Source organism: Erinaceus europaeus, chromosome 14 (genome assembly GCF_950295315.1).
Source record: "Erinaceus europaeus chromosome 14, mEriEur2.1, whole genome shotgun sequence".
NCBI classification, from domain to species: Eukaryota; Metazoa; Chordata; class Mammalia; order Eulipotyphla; family Erinaceidae; genus Erinaceus; species Erinaceus europaeus.
The window spans coordinates 982,330-1,004,482 of record NC_080175.1 but is presented as its reverse complement, the minus strand read 5'-3'; the positions used below and the strand labels follow the sequence as shown (position 1 = coordinate 1,004,482).

Genomic DNA, 22,153 nt, shown 5'->3' with positions numbered 1-22,153 from the left:
GGGAGGCCAGGGCACCCCCACATACAGGGGCCGGCACCCTCACCAAGAGCAGGTCAGCAGGCTGCAGAAAGGGAGACAGCTGGAACGGCAGAGTCCATGCAGGGAAGAGGCTGGGTACCCCAAGAGGCCGCCCCGGAGTGCAGAGGGAGCCCTGAGAACCGGGAGGGCCCGGACATTGTGCACATGTCCACCTCGGCCCCACCCCACGGCAGCCCGGCCAGCACCCCCTCCCCTCCCAGGCGGGTGCCTCTCCAAGCCTCACAGCCCAGCCTGGAGAGGGAGAGCTGGGGGCAGAGCTGACCACCCCCAACCAGCCCTCTGCACCCACCCCAGCAGAATGACAGAGCATGGGAACAGGGCTCGAGAAGCCCATCAGCCACCACCCGGGAGCTCAGAGGCCCTCCTTGACCCTCCAGCCTGTCCCTAGCACACAGGGCGCCTCCGTACCCCTCCCTCTGTGTGAACCCATGAAGCCACTGGGCTGAACAAGTGACTTTGGAAACTCTGAGACTGGGGCTGTGGATCCACCTGCCGACACCCACATCCAGAGAAGCAATGACAGAATCCAGAACTCCCACCTCCTGCCCCCCATAACAAATTCTGATCCATGCTCCCAGAGAGGGAGAAATGTCAGGGGAGGTGGCCAGAGGGCTGTGAACCCCAGTTCCATCGGATTCCAAAGGGGAAGGGGGAGGAAGGAAGGACACTCAGAAGTAGCAATAGGTGTAGGTGTGACTTAGAAAGGACAAGAAGGCAGGACCATAGACAAAAGGGGAAAATACATACAAATGTGGACAGTTAGAGAAATAATAGTCAGCCCACATCTGTGACCTTGACAGGACCACTGCAGTTTCCAGTGGAAGGAACGGGGACACAGAACTCTGGTGGTGAAAGTAGTATGGAATTATACCTCTGTGATCTTATAATTTTGTAAATCATTATTAAATAAGTAATAAAAAAGAATTCATAAATTCAAAATTACATTAGAGATATAGATTAAAAGTAATTTATAAATACAAAAATAAAACTAAATACATGTATGTGTGTTGTGACTGATAATAGCGACAGATAGACAGTCGGCCCATCTCTGTGCCCTTGGCAGGACCACTGCAGTTTCCAGAGGAGGGAATGGGGACATGGAGCTCTGGGGGGTGGCAGTGTGGAGTTAAACCTGTCATCTCAAAATCTTATGGATCAATATTAAGTCACTGATACAATTTAAAGGCAAAAAAGCGAACTGACGCACAGGCTGGGCCACGGCCCCTGGCCAGAAGGCGGCCCTCAGAGGGGCAGACCCAGCGTTCGAACTCCTGGCCGGGTGAGAAGAGAAGGCTCGTCCCCCCCGCCCCCGCCCCCCCCCCCGCCTGGGGCCGCTGCTCCGGGGTCTGCTCTCACATACTTGGTCTTTGGATCAGAGACAGACACACAGACAGAGAGGGACAGACACCACGGCAGCCTCCACCACCAGTAGAGCTTCTCCCACTGCTGTCTGTCCATGCTCCCAGGTGGTGCCGGATATTTTGTTTGCCTCCAGGGTCACTGCTGGGCTCGGTGCCTGCACCATGAATCCACCGCTCCTGGAGGCCATTTTCCCCCTTTTTGTTGCCCTTGTTGCTGTAGCCTCGTTGCGGTTATTATTGTTGTTGTTGATGTCGTTCGTTGTTGGATAGGACAGAGAGAAATGGAGAGAGGAGGGGAAGACAGAGAGGGGGAGAGACAGACAGACACCTGCACACCTGCTTCACCGCCCGTGAAGCGACTCCCCTGCAGGTGGGGAGCCGGGGGCTCGAACCGGGATCCTTACGCCGGTCCCTGCGCTTTGCGCCACGTGCGCTTAACCCAGGTGCCGGTTCTTGAACCCAGAGCCTCACGTGTGGTGAGGCTCACACCCCACTGACTGAGCTGTCTCCTGCCCTCCCGTGTTCACGAGCTCATTGAGGCCAAGAGAGTCAATCCCACGTTAATTGAGAATCCCAACCCAGCATGGGAGTTGACAGCCACAGGCCCACTCTGGACTGCAGTGAGCATGAAAGCAGCAGCCCCCCGCCCTGTAGCTGGCGCAGGCCTGGGCCCTGTGTGTGTTCAGTGTGCAGACCCGCAGCTGCTGGCTTTGCTGCACGTTGGCCGCATGGGGCAGGAGAGCTCAAGGCAGCCTGGGGCATTGCTTCTGCATTTCCTGCCTGAGCCATGCAGGGCACTAACCACTGCTGCTCTCTCCCTCCCGACTGGCTCACAGGGCAGCCAAGTCAGTGCTTCCTACTGCCAGCCGGCAGGCCCAGCGTCCCTGCAAAGTCCCCTCCCCCCAGCTCAGGAGAGGCGGCTTGTCTGACACAGGCCAGGCTGAGGGTGCCGGCCAGCCTAGCAATGAGGAGGAGTAGGAGTGTTCAGAACTCCGTCCACCAGCCCGTCTACACCACATGCGACTCCGCGACCACCGCCAGACAAGGGTGTCTGCATACAGACCTGCGACCCCACCACACCAGCCCTGGGGCCTTGCAGGAAACTGGGAGAAGGGACTCCCCAGATCACACTGCAGCCCCACCCGGCTGAGTCCCCGGCCCTGGGGCTGGCCAGCAGGCCCTCTGAGGGCAAGTGAGTAAAGGGCCTCTGACTAGACTCCAATCCCTGCAGGGATCCTTCCCACCCAGCAGCCTCAGACAAGCTTCATTTTTGGACACGTTTATTTATTTTTACGAAGCAGGGCGGGGAGACCAGAGCACTACTGAGAACCAGCATGAGGCGGTACCAAGGATTGAACCTGTGACCTCTGGGGCCTCAGGACCAGCACACTGAGTGTCTGAGCACCCCATGCTGCCGCCTACTCTGAGGCCCGGCAGTGGGCAGGCCTGGCAGTGAAGCCGTCACTTAGTGAGAGGGCTGTGACTCCTCACAGCAGGGAACCAGAGCTTGGGGGCACCTCTAGCAGGGGAGGAGTGCACTGGGGGAGGGATGGGGGAGCCAGGGTCCCAGTAGGTGCAGGCCTTCAGTTCCTCCTCCCTGACGTAAGGGGGCAGACCAGCATGGCATGCTGCCTGGGGGGTGAGGGGCACTAGGGATGCCCCAGAGCAGGGCCCAGCCACCACAAGGGCTCCCTGGAATATAAATACACTGTGAGAACTCTGCTAGTGCCTAAAACACACACGGGCATACACGGGCACACACACGGGCACACACACACAGGCACACACACGGGCACATACACAGGCACATACACGAACACACACGGACACATACATGGGCACACACAGTCACACACACGCGCACACACGGGCACACACACGGGCACACACATGGGCACACACATGAGCACACACACGAGCACACACACAGGCACACACACGGGCACACACATGGGCACACACACGAGCACACAGGCACATACATGGGCACACACGGGCATACACACGGGCACATACACAGGCACACATGGGCACACATATAGGAACACACATGAGCACACACGGGCACACACATGGGCACACACATGAGCCCACATGGGCACACACACGGGCACACACACGGGCACAAACACAGGCACACACAGGCACACACACAGGCACACATGGGCACACATGGGCACACACATGGGCACACATATGGGCACACACACGAGCAGACACACGAGCACACAGGGGCACACACAGGCACATACATGGGCACACACGGGCACATATGGGCACACACGGGCACATATGGCACACACAGGCACACACACGGGCACATGGGCACACATGGGCACACACAGGCATACACACTGGCACACACATGGGCACACACGGGCACACACACGGGCACACACACAGGCGCGCACACCCCCACATGCATGTGTGCTTTGCACAGAGCCAGCCCACTGGCCTCAGGTAGCCATGAGCTGAGTCACCCCACAGGGCTGCTGGCCGCAGGACTGAGGACTGAGAGGAGCCTTAGCCAGACTTAGCGGTGTCGGCTTTCAGACCTCCTGGGGCCTGCCCGGCAGACCAGCAGCGGCCCTGGGGCCCAGTCATACCCTCTGTCCACTCCCTGTCCAGGCCACTAAGTGCCAAGGCCCAGTTCAGGACCCCCTGCCCTCCCTGGGGACTTTAGGGGCTCTAGGCTGCCCCCTGCTTATAGGTCCCAGCACCCAGGATGTGTGTCAGTGCACAGGAAGGCGGTGCAGGGAAAGAGCCGCAGGAGGAGGACTGGACCACCCCACGGCCCGGGGCTGGGCCACGGGAAGGGGCTGCCGGTGGAGGCCGTGCCCCCAGGAGGAGGAGGGAGCCAAGAGTGGACAGATGACCAGGGCCTGGGGCCTGGGGCCAGGGGGTGGGGCACAGTGGACACAGCCATCCTGGGAGGAGCTGGCCTGGGGACAGGGACAAACCAGCCTGAGAAGGACTGGGGGGACCATGGTTCACAGTGACAGGAGCCCACAGCCTGGAGGCGACCTCAAAGCAGGGGAGTGGACGGGGTCCAGTGGGCAGACACAGACCTGGGAGAAACTGGGGGCCCACTCCAGAACTCACAGCACCACGGCCACAAAAGCAGCATCTCCTGCCTGAGGGTGCTGCCCCCCCAGGCCTCAGCCCCTCAGCCTCTGGCAGCTGGTGCCTGCACCATCAGTTCACAGCCTGCAGGCAGAGGCAGTGGGTCTGGCTGGAGGGCCAGGGGTGGGGGTGTCTAGACCCCAGGGCCTTCAGCTCAGGAGAGAAATAGTTGTACTGGTAAGAACAATCCCCCCCCCACATCACAAAACAGAAAAGGTACAAACACCAGCACAAGATACTCAGAGCTGAGCGCCAAGGAAACCCAGCAGCTTTAAAAAAATAAATAAATAAAATAAAATATACTAAAGAAAAAATTAAGTGAAGCGTGTGTATATGTGTGTGCGTGTGTGTGTGCGCACGCGTGTGTGCATGTACCTGTGCATGTACCTGTGCATGTGTGTGTGCACGAGTGTGTGTGCCTGTGCATGTGTGTGTGCACGAGTGTGTGTGTGCCTGTGCATGTGTGTGCATGTGCCTGTGCATGTGTGTGCACGCGTCTGTGCGTGTGCACATGTGTGTGCACGTGTGTGTGCCTGTGCATGTGTGTGCGCGCGTGTGTGCAGTCAACCCACACCTGTGACCTTGGGAAAACTCTGGTTGTTCCTGCTGGAGGGGGTGGGGAGTGGTGTGGAATTAGACCCCATTATCTTAGAGTCTTGTAAATCACTAGTAAATCAAGAATACAAATAAATAAGAGTCTTGTCTCAGGGAGTTCCAGCTGCTGCAGGCCTGAAGAGACGGCCAGCCGGGGGACAGAGATGGCCCCCCACCCTCCACGAGCTGTGGAGTCCCAAGCACAACCAAGCCACACGGCACAGGAGAAGGGGAGTGGGGTCCCCTCATGAGAATGGGGAGCATCCCAGAGCCTCATATCTGTCCCCCCCATTGAGCTAGACTGCACACACATGTCAGTGTTCTGACCACGAGTGCAGATGCTCGTTTTATCCTGTCTAGCACTTGCTGTTTGCCATGGTGGGGAGGGGGTGCAGCACAGACCTGGCCCAGAAGCCTGTCCGTGTTTCGCACTGATGGCAAAAGAAAAGCCCTCCCCACCCAACACATACATTGACATTGGGCTGGGGGAGACACTTCTGGGGCAGAACATCCTGGAAAGGGTGGCTGTGGGAGTGGCCCCTCCCCAGCATCAAATCACACACAGACCTTCCTGGGGGGCCGGGAGCTCAGGGCCCGGGCAGCGGGGTCTCACTCCAGGGAGGCTCCCTCCGCCCAGCGGCCCTGCCCACGGTGAGAAGGCAAAAGCCATCAGCTCCCCGCACCCATGAGGCAGACCGTCCATACCACCAGCCCACGCTCTGCCATGCGGGGAACTCACAATCCCAGCCCCTCGGTGCAGACAGACAGACAGCCAGCAGGCTCGGACTGGATGGCCAGTCGAGCTGACTGTTTAGTCAACAGTTAAAGAAGCAAATTGGATTTGCCCCGCCACCAACAAAAAAATGAATTCCAGATTGCCACCGGTGTCTGAAGTATCAGAAGTTATCATATGGGCTTGGCGGGATAATTTCACTTAAAAACTATCTCTGAAACTTGCGGTCCCCCAGGACTTGCGGTTTTCTCGTCATCATTTAACTATAAACTTCTGCAGGCGGCCGATTGGATAATGTCTTTCAGCTGGACCCAGCCTCCTATGGGCTTGGACACAGTATGGGTGCAGGGGCGGGGGGGGGGGGACCAGGGCACTGGAGGCCAGAGAGGCACCCCCGGCTTCCACGGGCAAAACCACACCAGCCAGCGCCACCCTGAGCTGCTCTGCCCCACACACCTGCCGCCTTGCCTCCCGGTGACATCCACAAGCCGCCAGCCAGGACGGCAGGACAGAAGCACAGCCTCCTCCTGGCTTCCTGGGTTGGGTCCTGCCAAGCAGGTGTCCTAGTCAAGCCCTTTGGAGCTGAGCTCCCACCGCAGCCCCCGGGGAAGCCGGTTCCACACAGGGCTTCAACTGGGAAAGGCTCTCCCTGGCTGGACCGCCCCCTCCTCTCCTGCCCTTGCGTGTTTCTGAGCTGATTAACATCTCTCCTCTCTAGTGTTCTGTTATGATGGCCTTTATGTTTTAATCCATTTCTCCCACACTGTGGGAAAAGAGAAATACCACTCTTGGAGTCCTCAAGCTATCCATGCAAACCCCAAAATAAGATGAGGGTTTTATTAAAGATATTTATCTTATGCAACAAGAACAGAATCAATTCGCACTCACGGGCCGGCTCTGGTTACAGTAACATTAAAATATACAGTCTGTGTGCAGGGGGGCGGGGGCGGGGGCAGGGAGAGGGCGTCTGGGAGGGCAGCTGCGTGCCCCTGTCCCTCCCTCCCTCCACAAGATCAGCCCCACGCCTGGACTCGGAGGGGAGAATTTTTATTGTTAATCAATGCCAATCAATTCTGAGCCTTGATGTTAAACAGGGATCAATACCACCGGCTGCAGATGAGATCGGATCTCAGTTGGTGAGCAAACCTGCAGAAGTTTTTAATCATAAGGTAAATCAAGCCCTGGGACATAAGTCAGATGAATTAATCCAGGCCAAGCAGGCGCCCCCTGCCCCGATGCAGCACAAGGAAATATCTGTCATATTTCATTATCACTCTGCGGCCAGCGGACCGCCGTGTTTGGGGGCAGCGCAGCGCCCTCTGTGCTCAGAGGCTCCTGCCGCCGGCAGCCTCTCGCCCGCCGAGTACAGCTATACGTGCACCCCATGAATCTCATTTTATACGATTAAGATCCATAAAAATTCAATAGCTTTTCTTCTGCAATTCACATTTTACCTGGCGAAATATCCTAAGAATTTCATTATGTGCAGCTGTTGCCTAGGATAAGGCAAAGGTTATTATCCTCTTCGAAAACACTACAAAATATGTGCGAAAATGTCAGGAGAACTGGGCATTTAAGGTTTGATTCTTTGAAAGAAAAACACCGGCTGAAGTTTGGAGTAAACTGCACTTGACGTTTATGGAGCGTGATGCATTTCTTGGGAAAGCGATTCCGCAAGGAGATTCTTTGAATTTGACTCTGCGACTGGGTTCTGAAAGGCAACAGGAAAACGGGGCGTGAGAGTGACGGGGGTGGGGAGGTGAAGGAGGAAGGGGGGTAGAGACTCGACGCCACAGCAGAGATCTCTCCATGCGACCCTGCGTGTGTGGGGTTCCCCGGCCTTCCGGACGGCCGTCCGGGCCGGGCCGGGCCGAGCCGAGCCCACATGCCCTGACTGATGACCGGGCTCCTAATCCTATGGATCTTTCTGGGCCGTTCAAAGCCCTGCAAGAGAAATGGCCAGAGCACAGGGGTGATTGATCAGGAAGTCGTGCAAAGCCCAGCACCGGAGCCATCCTGCGGCCTCTGTGGCTCAGGTTCCAGCTATGATGATAAATTAGCATTAGATGGAGCCTAATGAGTTTACTAAACATTTGGGATTTGTGCTAATAAACTGGCTGCCTGTGAGCTCGCAGAAGCAGCTTGGGATCCCGGGGCCCCTCCTTATCTCGCGACATGACAGTTAAACCACGCTTCCAATCTGCGATCAATCCATCATCCGCCAGGACCGAACATCCTTCACAAAAAGATAATTACTGCTTCCCTGCGTCAGAACGCTCATATTTCCTTGGAACTGCAGGTCTGGAGAGCAGTGTCTGTCACCACTCCCTCCCGGCCCTGCTCTACAGCTGTATTTATGATCATTATTTTCGCCTAAACAAGCCTTTTCCTCGCGCTTGATAACGAAGGCCGGGGTAAGGAGGAGGGAACAGTCACGGCATTGTTCCCTCTGCGGAGAGCTCACGTTTAGTGGCGGGCGGCCTCTGACAAATATTTCATTCAGGGCATTAGGAAAAGTTTCCACTCGTTAGAAGCTATCGCTACCATTCCCTTCCAGAAGAGAGAGAGGGAGGGGGGAGAGGGAGGGGGGAGAGGGAGAGAGAGAGGGAGAGAGAGAGAGGAAGAGAGAGAGAGGGAGACAGAGAGAGGGAGACAGAGAGAGGGAGAGAGAGAGAGGGGGAGAGAGAGAGGGAGAGTGAGGGAGAGAGAGAGAGGGAGAGAGAGGGAGAGAGAGAGAGTGAGGGAGAGAGAGAGAGGGAGAGAGAGAGAGGGAGAGAGAGAGAGGGAGAGAGTGAGGGAGAGAGAGAGAGAAAGAGAGGGGGAGAGAGAGGGAGAGAGAGGGGGGGAGAGAGGGGAGAGAGTGAGGGAGAGAGAGAGGAGGAGAGAGAGAGAGGGAGAGAGGGGGAGAGAGAGAGGAAGAGAGAGAGGGAGAGAGGGGGGAGAGAGAGGGGGAGAGAGAGAGGGAGGGAGAGAGGGAGAGAGGGGGGAGAGAGAGGGAGAGGGAAAGGGGGAAAGGGGGAAAGAGAGAGAGAGAGAGAGAGAGCACTGTTCCCGGCTCTGATCTGTTAAGAAGCAGAAAGGCAGCAGCAGAGAGCGAGTAATGTAACAGAGAATAAATCAAAACGTGATTAAAAAGGCCGGGTGGTTCCGAGGCCCCTGCCCGGGGCGCCCAGGCGTGGGGGCTGCCCTGCCCGGCTGGTCAACTCTGGGTGACCCCCGGCACACGTCATGAATCACCGTAACACACAACTCTGAAACGATGCAAATTAGTGGCTGCTCGCCGTCTAATAAACAGGAACAAATGGGGGGGCTGCAGTGGCTTCTGCAGGCTCGGAGCTGGGAGCAACTCAGCCGCACCAGGCAGCGGGGCAGCGCTCACTACAGTGCCCCTGCCCGCAGGCGCTGCCGTCCCCACGTCCCCACGTCCAGGCCTGGCCCCACTCACCATCACAGAGAACAGATTTGGGGGCCAGCCTGGATGTCGGGGACGGCAGCGTCATGGCCCTGGGTTCAAAACGTAGGTGAGCTGAACCCCAAAAGTGTGAGAAGGCCTCCACAGGACCTTCAGGAAGCAGCAAGGGCTGGAGGATTCCAGCAAGCGGGTGGGGGAGGCCGCCTGGGGAGGGGGCTCGGGCCTGTGAAGCTGCATGACTCATTCACTGGTGCCAAGCGAAGACTTCTGAGGAAAGGCCAATGTCAGCTATGACGAATGATAGTTATCTGCCCCCAAAGTACTTTCCCAGACCTCGGCCACTCTCCCTGGGCCCTGCTGGTAACCGGTGACCACTGCCGAGTGGCCTGTGGGGCGGGTGGCCTCGTGCTGTGTTGGGCGGCACAGCCCCTCCGGGCCCCGCTCACTTCCTGACCCCCGGACTCCTGGAGACCCACTGAGCCCATGGACGTGGCGTGAGGCCCTCCCAGCCGGGCCTCAGGGAGGAGAGGAGGGCAGCTGGGCCCACCCTGCGCCGACTCAGAGCTGATTTACAAACCCTTTCTAATGGGAGCCAAATGCCAGGGTGTGAATTCATCCTGAACCATAAAAGGCCCGGCATGGGTCTGCCTTGTACTAAACCCACATGTAACTCTCAGCAGGCCCTACGCTGTTTTACTGTCAACAATGGCTAAAACCTGCCTCACGTTTTGCTTGGCAATTAGGAAAATTTGTGGTTTAATTTATTAAACCAAAAAGCCCACAAGGGCTCCAGAAGCTGGCTCCCCTCCGAGCCCACGCCACACACGTCCGCGTGCCCGCTGGCCCCGGTCTGCTTGTGCAGCGGCCATGGTCCCCGTGGCCCCTGAGGGGCTGGGCTGGGGGGACCCTGAGAAGAAGCAAAGTGCATCCGGCCATGCAGCCGCCTTCAGCTACAAGTCCAGACCCTTCGTGTCTTTGCTGAGGAGACGAGAACTCGCCTAGAAAGACAAGCGGAGGGAGCAGGCACACGCCCCAGACCACGGACAAGAACCCCAGGTGGGCGAGCTCCCAGCCTCCAAAGGGCAGGTGAGGAGTGGCGGGCGGGCCACACACAGCACCCAGCTCTCAGAAGGGAAGGACGTTTCTTCCAGAGGAGGAGGAGGGCGAGGGGGAGCAGGGGAGGAGGAGGAGGGAAGGAAGAGGAGGAGGAGGAAGAGGGGGAGCAGGGGAGGAGGAGGAGGGGAGGAGGAGGCAGCAAACGGGAGAGGAAGACAAAATTTAAGCTCAGAGCGTGTTAGCGGGGCCTGTGCGATGGTTCTCCTGGGCGCCTGGGAAGACAGCATCTTGCTTCTGCAAAACGGCTCTCAGACCTGATGCTCTGAACTCCTAGGTTCAGCCCCAGCACCACCATGAAGTATAGCGCTGAGCAGGGCTCTGGCAAAACCAAAACCATGAAGTCGCCCCTGATGGGACGGCTCACCTGGGCAGGGGCCTGCTTTGCGGCGAGTCCAAACTGGGGGCAGGTTAGCTGCAGTTGTGTGTGTGTGCGTGCGTGTGCGCGTGTGTTTGTGCGTGCGTGCGCGCGTGCACCTGTGTCTGTCTTTGACTCTATCTGAAAAAGTCAGCTCCAAGTGGTGAAGTTCCAGCAATGACAAATGAAACAAGTATTGTCAGTGTGTCCTGAAGTCACAGGAAAATCAGAGCAAACAGCTGTTTGTCCCACTCCAGGGTGCCACCTCAGGGACACGGGGAAGCGGGGCGAGGCCCGTGGAGCGGGGAGGACCGGCCGGAGCACGGGACTTGGGGAGCACGCTGAGTGCGCGCAGGGCCGCAGGGCTGGCTCCGTCCTCACGTGCGGCCAGCTGAGCCTCCACCAGGTGTGGGGTCCGTCCCAGTGTAGCCAGGCCACCACTGCAGCAGGGCCCGCACACACGGTGATGTGACCCACAATTCTGCAAACCTCTAGTGTCCCCAGGAAGAAGGAATCGCTGACGCTTCTGGAGACACTCGTCAGGCCGAGGGAGGCTCAGTGGCAGAGCACAGGCCATGCGGGCCCGGGCCCACTCCACTCCCAGCACTGCGTGTGCCACACCCTCCCTCTCTCTCCCCCTCCCCCACCCCCTTCCTACACACACACTGACTAAGCCTTAGAAATGCAGAGGAAGGAGCTGGGAGACAGCAGTTCTGCCAAAGAGGCTCTGAGGTCCCAGGTTCAGTCCCCAGCACCACCATCAGCCAGAGCTGAGCAGGGCTGGGGGGTGTCCATCTCTGTCTCTCTATCTCTCTCCTTAAAATAAATGAAGTGGGAGGGAGGTAGTATAATGGTCATGCAAACCGACCCTCATGCCTGAGGCTCCCAGGTTCAATCCCCCACACCACCGTAAGCCAGAGCAAAATAAATAAGTACGTAAATACATAGATAATAAAGTGAGCATTAAAAACGCAGAGAGAGTGTGCCATGTGGTGCCGTCACTGGCACACTCTCGTGTCCCCGCTCTGTGGCCACCAGCCTGTGTCCCGGTCCCCAGCCCAGCCACGGACGCGGCTGCCGTGTTCTCCCAGCGCTCAGCACGGAAAGAAGCCCTGGTGAGAGTGGCCGAGCGCCTCCACCACGCTCCCGCAAGCTGAGAGAGCAGCCCGGCCCCAGCCCCGTCAGCCCGGAAGGCGCTCTTGAAAAAAAGGTGCCCCACTCCCCGGGGTGTTCTGTGCAGCGCTGGCCCCCACCCCAAGCTGGGGTGACCTCACTACCCTGACCCTACATGTTCTGAGAGGGCACTGCCTACCATGCGTCTTCGAACCCAGGGCTGGGCTGCACCTGTCACCTCAGATGGCAGGTCAGGCCAGACACACATACACAGGAACATGTAAACGTGTGCACATGTATGCACACACAGGAACACGCATACGCATACAGGCACAAACACATGCATATGTATATACACAGGAACACACATGTGAGCACACACAGGAACACACATGCATACAAAGGAACACACAGGAGCACACACCAGAACACACATACACATGTATGTGCACATACAGGAACACACATGCACACACAGGAACACACAGGAGCACATGCACACACCAGAGCATACATGCACATATATGGGAACACATATGAGCACGCCAGCATGTGTGTACATGCATGATCACATACAGGAACACATGTGAACACATGACAGAATACGTATGTGCATACAGGAGCACTCATGCACACACATGAACACACATGCACACACAGGAGCACATACCCACACATGCAGGAATATTCATGCACACACACTCAGGAACATACACGGGAGCACACACACAGGGAGGACACAACACAGGAACACCCAAATACATGGGCACAGGAACACGCAGGAACACACACACGGAAACACGCGCACACACAGAAACACGCGCACACACAGAAACACACACACGCACAAAGACGACCGTCCCCCCGTAGCAGCTTCTGGCTCAGTGAGGGAGGCTCTCCTGTCCACTACTGACCGGCCGCAGTGCATGGCCACAGGGGTGGGGGCTGCACCCCCTTGGGGGCTCATCAGGCCGAGGGGCGTGTTGGGGGCCTGGAGCCTGTGCGAGCTCTAGTCTTGCTCAGCCAGCCCCCCCTCCCCGTGCTTTCTGTAGGGATGGGGGGCAGCGGGGAAGGGGGGAGGAGGGGAAGAGGAGGAAGGGGTGTAAGAAGGGGTGAAAAGGAGAGGGCTAGAGGGACAGGGGAGGAGGGGTAGAGAGGAGGGAGGGATGAAGGGGAGGGAGGGAAGCCGGAAGAAGGGGGCTGCCCTGCAGGGGCCAGCCCCTCCCCACAGGTGCCCTCCCTCTCCGTCGCAGAGACTCTCTGGAGCCTCCGTCTTCCGCTTCTGGGGCCTGGGCTCCCGGCCCGCAGGTCCGCCAGCGCCTCCCTTCCCTCCTGCACGCTAGACTCATTTCCTCACGGCCCGTGCAGCGTGTGTGCGGCCCGGCGGGGTCTCTCTCATCTGTTTTGTTTTCCAAGGGAAGGGGAAGTGAGCGATTCAAAAACAAGCCAGAAAGGCTTCCCTGTCGCCCCTCGTGCTCTGCGCCCCCATCTAAGATCCAGCCGCTGGCAGCATTGAGGGGCCAGCCGCCCTGACAGGCAGGCGAGGGGAACAGCTGCTGCTCAGGCTTCTGGCGCCTCCACGCTCACGGAGTGGCTGGGGAAACCCACCCCGGACCCCGGACCCCAGACCCCAGGCCCCAGACTCCAGACCCGGACCACAGACCCCAGACCCCAGGCCCTAGACCCTAGGCCCTGGACTCTGGACCCCAGACCCCAGACTCCAGACCACAGACCACAGACCCTAGACCACAGACCCTGGACCCGGACCCAGACCCCAGACCCTGGATCCTAGGCCCTGGACTCTGGACTCCAGACCCTGGATCCCAGACTCCAGACCCTGGACCCCAGGCCCCGGACCCCAGACCCCAGACTCCAGACCCCAGACTCCAGACCCGGACCCAGACCCCAGACCCCAGACCCTGGACCCTAGGGCCTGGACGCTGGACCTCAGGCCCTGGACCCCAGACCTCAGACTGCAGACCCCAGATCCTAGGCCCCAGATCCTAGGCCCCAGATCCTAGGCCCCAGATCCTAGGCCCTGGACACTGAACACCAGACCCTGGACCCCAGACCCCAGACCCCAGACCCCAGGCCCAAGATCTTAAGCCCTGGGCATTGGACCCAGGACCCAGGCCTTGGATGTTGGACCCCGGAACCCCAGACCCCAGACCCCGGACTCTGGGCCCTGGACCCCAGACTCTGGACCTGCCCAGGTCTCCTTTCCTATATGAAGGCACTAAGAAGGCCTGTGTGGGGCCCCCAGACATGTGGGGGGTGCCCTGAAGACAACAGACAAGACAGCCTTGCACTCAGCCTGGGGGGGGGGAGCAGTGCTAACTTTCTGAGGCGCACTGAGGCCCAGAGTCCAGCCAAGTGCAGGCCAAGCTCCCAGACAGCCTCCACTTCCTGTTCCCTGCTGTCAATCACACCCTGCCCACCAGGGTGGGTCGTCCCCTCCCACCAGGCGCCGCCCCCTGGCCACCGCCTGGGCCTCAGGTCAGTCAGTCACCACACAGCTACCTCCTGGTCACCTCCTGCCTCTCCTGCCTCTCGGTGGCCTGGCCGGCCCTGCCCTGCTCTGTCTCCTCCAGGCTGGCCACTCTCTCTGGCGTCGGGAGGAGGCCTCTGGCCAGCCCCAATTATCTCCCGTGCACATACAGTCATTATGCACTTCCTGGAAGCCTGAGTAAGAGAACCTGGACTGAGTGCTGTCCACGAGGTAATCCAATTCATCCGCACTGTCCTAACACGATTACAAGCCAGCGGCATCTTCCTCCCCACCTGATAGGCGGCCGAGAGGCGCGGGATGGCTTGCGTCAAAGTCCCTCCAGGAGGATAGCTTCTGACAGGCCTGCCTCCCACCCCTGCACGGGGCCGCCGGCTCCCTGCACCAGGGTTGCCCTGCTCTGCGCAGCGGGCAAGGAGCCCAGAGCCCTGCGGAAGTCGTTACTGAGCTTGGTGAGGCTGCTTTGGAAGCCCCAGCCTCCCTGGGCCTGGTCGAGGAGCCTCCCCCAGGCCAGGCCTCCTGCCCGTCCTGGCACAGGGGCCCGGGCCTGACCCGCGCTCCGTGGCATGAAGTGGCAGCTGTCTAGCCCGCGGGCTCCAAGGTGCCGTTTTTCACGTGGGTCTGACCCCGGGGTCCTCCTGCTCTGTGCGTGATCAGAAGCTTCAGGGACCTTGGAACTTTCTCTCCAGCCTCTGCCCACCCCCTACCCCCAGTCAGTGTGCCCAGGGACGGAGCAGCTGCTCAGATCTGAACACAGCAGGCCACCTGGGCCAGGAAGGGCAGAGAGAGGTCTGGGCCATGGCCTGTCCAGCCAGAGCTGGACACTCAGGAACGACAGTGCCATCCCCTTCCTGGGGGCCCCAAGACTGCAACTGAGGTCTGAACCACTAGCATCACCAATAGCCATGGAGGGGAGAGGAGGGGAGGGGAGGACAGCGGAGGGAGGGGAGGGGAGGGGAAAAGAGAGGAGGAGAGGAGAGAAGAAGAGATGGTGGGAGGAGAGGGGAGGAGAGAAGAGAAGAGATGAGAAGAGATGAGAAGAGATGTGATGGTGAGGGGGAGGGGAGGAGAGAGGAGGAGAAGAGAGGAGAGGAGAGGAGCGGAGAGGAGAGGAGAGGAGAGGAGAGATGGTGGGAGGAGAGGGGAGGAGAGAAGAGAAGAGATGAGAAGAGATGAGAAGAGATGTGATGGTGAGGGGGAGGGGAGGAGAGAGGAGGAGAAGAGAGGAGAGGAGAGGAGAGGAGAGGAGAGGAGAGGAGAGGAGAGGAGAGGAGAGGAGAGGAGAGGAGAGGAGAGGATGGTGGGAGGGGAGGAGAGGGAAAAGGAGAGGAAATCAGGAGGGATGGGGTTAGGGAGGAGGGGCGGGGCGGGGCGGGGCGGGGACGGGGAGGGGAGGCAGCTGGGGAGCCAGGCCTGTGCCGAGAATAATTGCATTCCCTTCCTTCAGCGACTGGGGGAAGAGACATGAGCAGCCAGGCCAACTGTGTTGAGGGCGCCACGCAGAGGCTGTGGGAAGTTGCCGTTTAAGAAGTTAATAAACAGCTTTGGAGCTGCACAGGTTATCCAAATGCTACTGAATAAAGAACCTGGGCCCCTAAATGGTGTGTAATTAAAATTATTTTTAAAATCCTCCTTGACAGGCCGGGGCTTAGCCAAAATGTAAATGACATTAAAAAAGACAATGAATTTGATTTTCCTTAATGTCCCTCTCTGCAATCCTCATTTACATAGCATTTTTAACAAAAGCGTTGACCTTATAAACGCTGGCATTTGTACAGCTCCCTCAGAGTCGGATTTAATCACGCCCGTGCAAAGCCATAAGGGAGGAGGCTTTAAGTTCTCTGCTCCGAGATGGAGTCGAATCAAAACACTGCGACTGGTCAAATGTTTATCCTCCCCGCTTCTGAAAACAGCCTGACAAGAAGATGTAAGGGCTGGGGAATAAGCCAGGGCTGTTTGTGAGGTTTGGTAATGATCATACATAATCGTTTGGAAATATAGCTAATAAAAAATATAATGAGTGTTCAGCAAAATCGGCATTAGGCCCAAATTACATGATATTAATACTTGAACAGGTGCAGGAAGGCGCTTTAAATGAGGTGAATGAATAAAACGTCCCAGAGCACAACTGTGTGTGCTGACAAAAAGTCAATGGCATGAATAATTCAGCGCCCAGCACCGCCAGCAAGGGTCGCCTCTCTTTGACCTTTGTGACAGGAAGTGAAAAGAAACACTGTTGACTAAAGAGAGAGAGAGAGAGAGAGAGAAGGAAAGAGAGAGAGAGATAGAGAGAGAGAGGGAAAGGGAGGAACCTCCCGCGGAACGAACGCAGCTTCCACTCTGCGATCACTTTAAAGGTGTGAACTGAAATCGGTCAGTGAACCCAAGGGTGGCCTCACAGGTTTGCCCTCCCAGGGGCGGTGGGGGTGGGGGGCTCCAGCCGCTGGCAGCTAACGCATCATCCGACTGCAGACAGAGTGGGGACGGCGGACAATGGAAGGTTAAGTAAATAATATTTTTCTCCAGCCCCATGTCAATTATGTAGAAAATCTGAGGTCAGCTGAAAAGTATTTTCAGAGCCCACGGGAGCTGAAATTTTGTAACAGCTGTTAAATATGACAAAAGTACACACACACACACACACACACACACACACACACACGCCCCAAACTCAAGCGATTCCAAAGTCTGTATCAAAGAAAATGGGATAAACAGATGTCTGGCGTGCAGACAGCAGAGTCGGACAAACCTGGAATGATACGTCCCCCCAGCTCCAAAGGCCACTGCCAGGCTGACCCAGGAAGGGGGCTGACCCGCCAGCGCAGAGACACCACAGCGCGGGCCGGACGGGGGCATCTGGACCCACCCCACCGAGCACGCACCCCGTGGGGACGGTCATCTGGGCGCCTCCTGCCACCTCCACCACCGGCCTGTGCGGTGGGCCATGGTGGACCCCAGGCCCCTGGGCCAGGCTGGGGGGAGCTGGGTGGACACTTGCAGGGTCCCCAGGAAAGAGGGCTGGGGTGGGTGGCGGAGGGGGCGCCCAGTTGGCTTGGGTCTCGCAGCTCCACCGACCACCGACATCCTGTAATCACTCACAGCCCTTGGAATGTTTGGGTGAACGGGGAGATTTATCTGCCTGGAGTTGGCTGTGTGGACAATGCCTGTCCCTAACGAAGGACATCTGCTTTTGTGTTTCCCCAGAAAACATTACTCCTGGAGGAAAATGGTACCCCCATCCTTTTCTGCGGTACCATAAAAAATTACGTATGTGTGTGTGCGCGCACGCCTGCAGACGTGAGGGTGTGGGCCCCCGGCCCTCCGCGAGGCACCCCACACCTGTGCTCCCAGAACCCCTGTAAGCTCGACAATGCCGCCTCTCTCCCTCTCCCCCCACCCCTGGCGTTACCGTAACAACAATATAACAAATAAAACGTCTTAAACGCACCCTAGCAGAATCTTATCTCTGGCACTATATAAAAAAAATGGTTTATTTAGCTTTATGAGGATGAAAAACAGTTAACGCCAGGGAAGCCTGCCATGAAGTCCGGGGACTCCCAGTCCAAAGGGCAGCCTCACTGTCCCTTCCCTCTCCCTCGGAAGGGTCTCCCGTGCTGCTCAGCGTATTTAACGCTTTGGCAAGATAACGAAACCGAATTGTGTAATTAATTGATTGAAGGCGTGAGAGTCTGTCGGACGTGATCCCCCGTCAGCGTGGGGAGCCTCCTCCTGCTCTCATGACACAGAAACAGTCTGGCAAGAGGCTTGGCTGCTCAGAACAAGTGTGGCCCATTGATCTCAATTCAGGTTGGAATTATTGGTTTATATCCTCAGGACAAATATGCCTTATCTGGTCAGGACCTGGTAAATGTAGCCAAAGGCGACACGAGCCGGTGAAGCACGCTGCCTGTAATTCTTTCTTAAGCCAACTAACCAAGTGATGACACTGTGGGGGGGGGGGGGAGGCTGCGGGCCCAGCGCCGGGCTTTATTCCGCGCGGCCCCCCCCCCCCCCCCCGAGGGACCTCGGCATCCCAGGCTGGTCTAGGAGGCCAGGTGCACGCAACACCCCCGCCCCCAGAACAACACCCCCCGTTGCAAAGACCCCACAGCAATCTGCAGACCCACCCTCCTGCAGGCCTGTCTCCGTTCCTCTGTCAGCACCCCAGGCCCCGGAGGGCGCCGCCCTCATTCTCCCCACGGAAGACGTCCCAGAGGGCGGCGGTGTCCTCCAGGCTGTTGCCAGGGCCACCTGGTTTCACATGGCCATGCACCAAGCAACACCACGCGAACGCTCCTCTGTCATCGCGAGTGGCAGCCACTTAGGAAAGCTAGAAGCTCGTGCTGCTGTCCTGACACACCCCTAGGCTGGCCTTAAACCCCCTGATGTGAAAGTCACTCCAGTTCCTGTGCAATTGTGTTTTCTTTGAATTTAGCAGCAAGGCAGACTTTTCATCAATAGTCAAGACCTCCAAAGCATTACTACCGGCGTGAGTAGGGCTCCAGTCCTCTGCATTCAAATGACTTGCTAAGGTCACTAACCAAGTGTCCACACGGTCCGTCCCCGCACCCCCAGCACATGGAGCTGAACTCGGCTCTGTGCTCAGAGGAAGATGGGAGGGGGGGTAAGCAGCACGAGTTTTGACCACACGGAAGGGGGCTTTTTCTGCAGGGCGGGATGAGCGGCTGCAGGCTGAGCAGTAGAAGTCGTACCCACAGCCCGTGAACGACTCGGCCTGACGCAAGCCAGAGCCGCCTCGCAAGAAAAGCCCAGATGCCCAGACATGGGCTGATTCCACACGGCTCCCGCATGACCAGGCCGTGCTAAAAACGAACAAACAGAAAACCCTCCTGGTCTCAAAACGAGCCACCTGTCACAGCGCGCGAGCATCACAAGTCAGGCGGAGGCAACCCCAAAGTCGCTGGTGCAGGGAGAGCGCTGCCCACTCCTGCGTCACACGCCAAAGGTGCCTCGGCCTCTCCGAGCATCTGACTCTCAGGCCAGATTCAGACGCTCACAGACAATCGAAAATGAAATAAATCCTGCTAGAAGCCAACAAGCCACGGCTGTGAGATTTCCATGACCACAACACTGAAGACTAACAGAATCATATTGATCTTTGCAGTTGGAGTTCTGTAAGTGGCGGGCTTGTTCTCCATGGCCTGAGTGACAGCCACAACTGCACAGGCCTATTTGATTACTAATAAGAGAGCTGTCCCTTCTGTCAGATACCGAGCATTCTCCACTAAGCAAACAGCCACCGGCTAGTTAAACATTAGCATTGCTCTCCACTGGTGGCACATACTTCCTCGGGCTTAGCTGGCAGGGTTATCCGGGTTTAATTTTTCAGACACTGGACAGCAAAGTTCACGATCAAAAGATAACTTTGTAATGAAAGCTGCTGAAATCCAACCCCTCTTCAAAACAGTCTAAAACTTCTACTGCGCAAAGCTGGTGTCATGTGCAACCCCCACCCCCGGCCACAACTGGAGGCCAGTGACAAAACCTGCAGCCGGTCACTCGCTGGGGCTCCATGCCTCCCCCTTGTTGGGAAGAAAGGCGGCCTCCTTCCTGGAGGTCACCGGGTGAGCACTGGGCAAGGAGGGTCGAGTGTCTTGTTTGCTGCGAGAAGAGCAATGCCAAATTCACATCAGCACCATTATGGCTCCTGACGGGTATCTGAACAGGACGCCGTTCTGCCCGGGAGCGTGCTGCGCGGACGGCGGGGGCAGCTACCTCAGAGCACTGCGCACAGCTCAACGGGTCTCCAAAACCCATTTTGGAGAAGCTAACCAGCCTGCGTAATTAGTCTCAGTTATCACAACCTGGGTTTGTCGGCTGCATATCTGCTGCCTGACATGAAACGACAGCCACAATTGGAGAAAAATTAGAAGACATTTTGCAACTAATTGAGAGCAGATCACATTCATTCTGACACCGGGCAGCCAGCAAGACCGGCACAGCCGCCCCAAGCCCCTGCTCCCCTCTCCTCCGAGAGGGGTCCGACAAAACGAGAACACAGAAAGGAGACGCTTGTTAACAAATGAGCGAAAAGCAGCTTATGACATCTCTCCGGGTTGGAAGCCAGCAGCTCTAGGCAGACCGTGCAGCTCACAGTGAGAGCCGTGGCTGATGAGACGCTTCCTTTGACAAGTCCTGAGCAATCACCGAATCCCCACAGAGCCAGCCAGGTCCCCCCCCAGCCAACCCACCTGTGCGCGACACACGCCGGCCACAGGCGGCACAGCCCGCGAGACCAGCTCGACACCTGGCTCCCGAGGTACAAAGCCTCAGCCCCGGCCACACTTCCTGTCTGGGCAGCAGAGGGATCACCCTTACCTGTCGATGATCACGGGGTCCGAGGGGGTCTCGTTCCTGTTACCACAGCTTTTCTTGTCACAGCACCGGCTGTGGAGCAATGGCAGAGGGGACCTTGTCAACACTATGCGTGTCACCCCTCCATGCTCAGCCTGAGGTCTCTTCTTAAGGCTGGGATGTGATGGGAGCCAAGTAAGGAAGATAGTCACCCCGCCCAGGCCAGCAGGCCGCCAGGCCGCTCAGTTCAACTCGGGATGGGACTCCGGGCCAGAAGGAGCAGAGCCCAACATACATGCCGGGGCCGGAGGGTAACCGGAGCCGCTCTCTAAACTGTGTTGCTAAAATGTGGGAAACATGCTGCCGGTGTTTGTCTTTGCAGTGAACTGAGGAGAGGGGGAGGCTGGAGGCTGGAGGCTGGGGAATAACTTTTCACAGCTTCAGCTTTTGTTTACCTCTAATTGTCAAGCTGTTATTTCTGGGAAAGATGCGAGATGCCACCTTCAACCAATATTTCTTTGGGGCATTTATTAATTATCACCACAAAAGCATGCATCCATCCCAGAAACTTCCATTGTTCCTCCTTTAAGCCTACCTTAACTCCCTTATTGAAACTTTAATTAAGGCAGGAATGAAACAAAAATGTTATGCTTCTTGCATTTTAAAAAAGCAACTTGTATAATGGTTACATGTCTAAATTAGCTAAATTAACACCATATGGTAGGCAAAGTATATAAAGCCTTTTAAAGCTGACAGCTAAAGTGATTAAAGAAAGTCTACAGTCTTCCACTTAGAGCTTAAATCACATCTGTGCACTTTCGATGTTAATTGCAGTACATGCAGAAGTGGATAATAAAGAAATTCCACTTTATTGGTTGTAATTTATATTTATTACCTGATATGAGAAAAAGTCAGCTTTTGTATATTAGTGCCGTAACAATATGTCTGCTTCAGAATGGCAGCAGGCGGGCGGGCGGGCGGGCGGGCACAGTGGCCCGGAGGATGCCCCTCGCAGGCCGCGGCCCGCGGCTGCAGTCACCTGCCTATATTTCACACACCACACAGACAACTCAATGGTGCGTTTTTACTTGCTGTGTGGGGGTGAAATTCTGGTGGCAGTTAGGGGGAAAAAAACAGGTGGGAAATTGCTCTTGTGACAGACCTCAAGCAAGACCGACAAGCCCGCTGCCTGGCTCCGGCACACCCCCCCCACCACCCGCAACCCACATCTGCAAAGGAGCCCCTTCCCTGCAGCCAGCCTGGGGCTCGGTGGCCAAGCCCTGCCCAGCCGCCTCCTCCCGCGTGGAAACATGCCCCCACCCCGGCCAGCTCCCCGGCTCCACGCAGCCAGAGCCCAGTCCCCATGGGCAGCCACCGGGGGCGCTGGATGGCGGGGCTGGGGGGACAGAGCAGGCCTCCGCCTTGGCGATTATGTTTCAGTCGATGGCCTGCCGGCTTGGCCTGATGGCGCCGCCGGGACTGCAGC

The 22,153-nt window shown here is 57.5% G+C and overlaps 1 protein-coding gene across 11 annotated transcripts in view; it reads right to left on the bottom strand.

Annotated features, from left to right (window-relative positions):
* Window positions 1-22,153, bottom strand: part of EBF3 (EBF transcription factor 3) — a 127,795-nt gene that overhangs the window by 101,529 nt on the left and 4,113 nt on the right. For all 11 annotated transcript variants that reach the window (XM_060171064.1, XM_060171065.1, XM_060171067.1 and 8 more), the window contains exon 6: window positions 20,692-20,760. In XM_060171064.1, coding sequence (XP_060027047.1) covers window positions 20,692-20,760 — 69 coding nt within the window. The remainder of the gene's footprint in view (window positions 1-20,691; window positions 20,761-22,153) is intronic.